Raw genomic sequence first — 5,061 nt, 5'->3', positions numbered from 1 at the left:
ACAGGCAGGGGCTCCCTCCGAGAGGTCACACTCGGGACAGCCCGATATTTGTTGGTTTTCCAGCAGAACACGGCTCGGGCCCGCTCCCTCGCTCTTCGGTTTTTTTCCGACGTTAATATATTTTTTCCCCCATTTTTGAGTCACCCTCCGCCCCAGTCCCGTCCCCACGGCGGACCGCTGCTCGGGCAGCCCCGGCCTTCCCTCACTCCCGCCTGCGATGCCGGGGCGCGGAGCGGGGCTGGGGGCGCGGAGCGGGGCTGGGGAAGCGGAGCGGGGCTGGGGGGAAGAGGAGCGGGGCTGAGGCAGCGGAGCGGGGCTGGGGGGGGAGCGGAGCAGAGCAGGGCTGAGGGAGCGGAGCGGGGCTGGGGGGGAGCGGAGCGGGGCTGAGGGAGCGGAGCGGGGCTGGGGGAGCGGGGCTGGGCTGGGGGAGCGGGGCGCCCCGACGGCGATGCCGGCTCCGCCCCCCGCCCGCTCCCCCCGCCCACTCCCGCCGCCGCAGCCAATGGGGCGGCGCCGCCCCGCCCCCCGCGCGCTGGTTGGGCGGTGCCTCCCCCCGCGCCGCTTTATCAAGCGTCGCCGCCCGCCGCGGGGCCGGAGCGCGCCGACGGCTGCCCGCGCCCCCCGTACCGCCCCGGCCCGGCCCCATGAGCCGCGGCGCCCGCTCCCGCCCGGCGCTGCGGTGGCGACGGCGGGCCGCCTCTGCATGGCCCCGGCTGTGGATATGAGCACCGCGCCCACCGGCGTCCGCAGCGACGAGCTGCCCGCATCCGCCTTTAGCAAGCCCGGCGGCGGCCTCCCCGTCGCGGCGGCGATGGGCGGGGAGGAGGAGAGCGACAAGCCCAAGGTCTCCCCGTCCCTCCTGCCGTTCAGCGTGGAGGCGCTCATGGCCGACCACAGGAAGCCGGGCGGCAGGGAGGGCCCCGAGGGCGCCGGGCCCCCGCCGGGCGCCGGGACGGCCGCCCGCGCCAGCCTCAGCCCCCGCCTGGGCGCCCTGACGGCGGAGGCGCCGGCCTCCCCGCTGCCCCTCGGCGGCCACTTCTCCGTCGGGGGGCTGGTCAAGCTGCCCGAAGACGCCATCGTCAAGGCGGAAAGCCCCGAGAAGCAGGAGCGGAGCCCCTGGATGCAAAGCCCACGGTTCTCGCCGCCTCCCCCGAGTAAGTAGGGCCCGGGAGCGGGCGGGCTGGGATCCCCCCCGGGCCGGCTGCGCCCTTCCCGCGGGGCCGGGCGGTGCGGGGCCAGCGCTGCGGGGGCGGCCGGGGAGTTCTTCTCGCTTTCTCCCAGCCCGGCCTCTCCGGGCATGTTTTTTCCCTGCCGTTCGCGCTCTCTGCCGGGCCGCTTCGGCCTGTTCAAAATCTTGAACCGGTTCAAATGTGTCGGAAGCCGGGGCAGCGCCGGAGGATGGCTGCGAAGGTGAAGGAAGAGCGGCCGCACCAGAGCAGGGTCTTGTGCCAAATGTTAACGGGGGAAGGGGAGAGGGAAAGAAAAAGCAGCCTGGCCTGCCTGTTAGCTTAACCTGGGGCTCGAACTGGCAACGCAAAGGATGACTCGGTCTCAGCGGTGTTTTCTCCGAAAGTGGCTCAAATAATTTCGTAAGGAGCCGCACTGACCGGGCTCCCGGGCGAGTCGCCTTCGGGCTTTGCGGGCTTCAGCCCCGCCGGCTGCGATCTCAAGCGTTGCATCTCCAAAGCCCGAAGAGCCGCACTTACTGATGTTTTGCTGCTTTACTACGGAGAGATCCAAAATAATAAAAATAGCGGGTGGGCCGAGATCAGAAGAGCCCGTTAATCTTCTCCAGCGGCTGCGCGGAGCCCGGGGGTGCGGCGGGGCCGGGCCGCCGGCCCCCGGCCGGATCCTGCTCCCTCCCCGCCCGGGCTCCCGTGGGAAGGGGAGAGCTTGGGCTGAGGCTCTGCGGAGCCTTTGGGGTGCTCTGAACAGAGCTGCTTTCTGTCTCCCTTGGAGAAAGGCAGGTTTCCCGAAAGGACTTGTCTAGAGCATCGCAGTTGTTTAATTTATTTAAATTGCAAAGTAAAAGTCGTTGCTAAGTAAACCCGGGGCAGATCGAGGTTGAGGACCCTTAGAAATCTTAAATAAGAGGAGAGGGGCAGACCGGTGAAGAGCGGTAGATAGAGGCTGAGTGTGAATTCAGAGCTGGTAATTAATTGCATGCTTAATCCGGTTCCTAGGGGCCTAATGAAGAGGGTGTGAGTCTGAGAAGCCAGCCTGTTTTGTTTATTTTTTTCCTTAATCCAATAAAAAGGACAGGACACATTTTTTGGAGGGTCACTCCCTTCATTTACCTCTCCTCCGTACGAGCCGTGCAGGCAGGAGGTGGAGGGGGTGTGGGTGTCGGACTCCTGCCCTGTGCCGAGTTTTTCCATGGAGTCGGAGAGGTTCTTGCTACGAAGCACTGTGGGTAACTTCGGTCTCGGGAGTCTTGAAAAGCCGGATTCCTTTGTAAAGCACCCGCTTTCTTTACTGGAGCAGGAGACATCAATTTGAAGTGTGCCCCGGGCAGCCCTGGAGTTTTTGGGCCACTTCATTTTGAGCGGGACCTTATTTTTCTTTCTCTCCACCCCAGCTGCTGTAGGGTGGGGGCTGCGTGGGGCGAGCGGGTTTGGGTGCTGCTAACTGAGGTGTCTCTCTCCTTCCCCTCTCTCCTCCGGCTGCTCCTCACCGCAGGGCGGCTGAGCCCCCCGGCCTGCACCCTGCGCAAGCACAAGACGAACAGAAAGCCCCGGACGCCCTTCACCACGGCCCAGCTGCTGGCCCTCGAGAGGAAGTTTCGGCAGAAGCAATACCTGTCCATCGCCGAGCGTGCAGAGTTCTCCAGCTCGCTCAGCCTCACCGAGACCCAGGTGAAAATCTGGTTCCAGAACCGCCGTGCCAAGGCCAAGCGGCTCCAGGAGGCCGAGCTGGAGAAGCTGAAGATGGCAGCCAAGCCCATGCTCCCGCCCGCTGCTTTCGGCATCTCCTTCCCGCTGGGCGGCCCGGCTGTGGCTGGCGCCTCTCTGTACGGTGCCTCCAGCCCTTTCCAGCGGGCAGGGCTGCCCGTGGCTCCCGTGGGACTGTACACAGCACACGTGGGATACAGCATGTACCACCTCACATAGAGCTGAGACCCACCGAGCCCAGCCCGCCGGCTCTCCGCTCCCGCCGGCTCCGCACGCACTCCCTCCCTGCTGTCTGGCTCCTTGCTGAGGACTTCCCCACGGGCCCCGTGGCAGAGACTTCTCCTGTCCAGCTCTGCTCGGCCTCTTGCTTCCCCCTGTGATGCTGGCTCCCCACTCCAGCCCCGTTCCGCTCTCCTCAGCAGTCCTGGGAGCTGCTCTGCTCTCCAGCTGGGAGAAACCTGAGGCATGGCCCCAGCTCCTCGTGGGCACGGCGCAGCGATGGGCCAGCCCTGCCCCGCTTCCCCGGGCCCGGCCGGCAGCCTGGGGAGAGCCCCCCGCCGTGGGGGAAGGAACTGTGGAACAGAAAGGGCAAAAAGAGGGCTGAAAGACAGGACGTTTCTCTTACTTTCTGCAAGGCGAGGTCAAGAGGCAGATGTGTAGAGCAGCCTCTCCCGTCCCTGTGTAACAGTACTGTCTGTTACCTGTGTGTTTGTTCCTCCACCAGCTCCTTTGGAAGGGGCTCTGTGTACTATGTAATATACTGTATATTTGAAATTTTATTATCATTTATATTATAGCTATATTTGTTAAATAAATTAATTTTAAGCTACTGTTTGCAGTTTGTTTCCTCCTTGCCCTGCCAGGGCAGACAGAAGAAAAGCCTAAATTTTTTTGTGTCAGGGGGACAGGCTGTACCAGCCGTTTTTCCTCCTCCCCAGGAGACTTCAGCCTCAGCCAGTGAAGCCTCGGCTGAGTTTTCAGCTTGCTGTGCATCCCAGAGCTGCCCTGTCCTCACGGCTGTCTGAGGTTTCTTCCTTTTCTCCCCCCCCCCCCCCCCCCCCCCCGCCTTGGCGGCAGCCCCCACCGCATCCCCTGCCCGAGGGTGCGGGTACCTGCTGCCGCTCTCCCCCGCGGCCCCGGGACCGGCACAGCCCCGGCTGGGCTTTCCCAGTCCTAGGCAGGAGAAAAGCTGCTCCTCTCCCCGCCGGCGGCCTTCTGCTGGGAAGCTCCCGGCCTCAGCCCCCGACGGCTGCCGGAGGCTTTGGGGATGGGGCGACTTGTCCCCCACCTCGGTGCCAAGCCTAGAGAGAGACCAAGGGCTTCCCTCGCAGCTCCCTCCGACAGCCCGCGTTGCTCAGGGGAGGGGAGCATCGGGCGGTTTGGGGTGGTGGGGAGGAGAGGGGCTGCGGCGGGTCGGGGTGGTGCGGGGAAGGAGAAAAAGCGCGCTAACAGCGGGGCGGAGGCAGCGCCGTGGCCGGAGCCGAGGGGTCGGGGGTTGGGGTGTGGGGGACGGTGGTGTTTGGGGCCGGGTGTGGGGCCGCGGCAGGCAGCCGGCGGGACTGACGGTCGGGACCGGTCGGCGCCGTCTCTTGCCCATCCCCGTGGCTCCGGGCGCCCCGCAGCCCTCAGCGGCCGGCTCCGCTGGAGACCCGTCCCAGTCGCCACGGCCCCGTGGAAACCGCCGACGACCGCCGAGGACCCCGCGGAGGAGGGCGGCGGGCAGCCCCGCTCCGCTCAGTCCCGGCCGCGCCGCTCCGCGCAGCGCCCGCCGCTCCCGCCAGCACCGGCGCCGCCGCCTCGCCGCGTCCCGCCGCCGGCTGCGGCCCCGAGCCCCCCTCGCTGCGCCGCTCCTCCCTACTTCGGTTTGCGGATCGCTCGGGTAAGGGAGAGCGTTGGCTTCCCCTTTTTAATTTTTTCTTTTATTTCATGCTTTATCTTTGCGCTCAAGGAACGGGCGCTGAGAAACTGGAACTCTATATTTTTCTTTCTTTCTGTCTTTTTTTTTTTTTTTTTGTCCCCGCTGCTTTTCATTTCAGCAATTTAAAACGTTAAAGGTTGAAGCAAAGTTAGAAGGAAAATAATTGCTGTAATGAGGCTAGGCAATCTTCTGCAGGCACTGTGGCTCCAGCGAGACTGTAGCTGGGGGCGAGGCGGGACTTTTATCATCTCC

At 64.9% G+C, this 5,061-nt stretch overlaps 1 protein-coding gene across 1 annotated transcript; it reads left to right on the top strand.

The window, feature by feature from the left end:
- Positions 1–611: 611 nt before the first annotated feature.
- Positions 612–3,721, top strand: MSX1 (msh homeobox 1). Its single transcript, XM_087736772.1, has 2 exons — positions 612–1,154; positions 2,680–3,721. The coding sequence occupies exons 1-2, from the start codon at positions 704–706 to the stop codon at positions 3,108–3,110; spliced, it is 882 nt and encodes a 293-aa protein (XP_087592898.1). The 5' UTR covers positions 612–703; the 3' UTR covers positions 3,111–3,721.
- The last annotated feature ends 1,340 nt before the right edge of the window (positions 3,722–5,061 follow it).

Source organism: Nipponia nippon, unplaced genomic scaffold (assembly GCF_047370975.1).
Source record: "Nipponia nippon isolate SJK-2023a ecotype South Korea unplaced genomic scaffold, ASM4737097v1 scaffold_6, whole genome shotgun sequence".
In the NCBI taxonomy this organism is placed as follows: Eukaryota; Metazoa; Chordata; class Aves; order Pelecaniformes; family Threskiornithidae; genus Nipponia; species Nipponia nippon.
This window is presented reverse-complemented; position numbering and strand designations above follow the sequence as displayed.

Bases quoted from the DNA above. Each gene is read 5' to 3' on its own strand.
- MSX1 (XM_087736772.1), top strand. From the start codon at position 704: ATGGCCCCGGCTGTGGATATGAGCACCGCGCCCACCGGCGTCCGCAGC. The intron at 1,155-2,679 runs GTAAGTAGGGCC...TCCTCACCGCAG, and splicing joins GTTCTCGCCGCCTCCCCCGA to GGCGGCTGAGCCCCCCGGCC.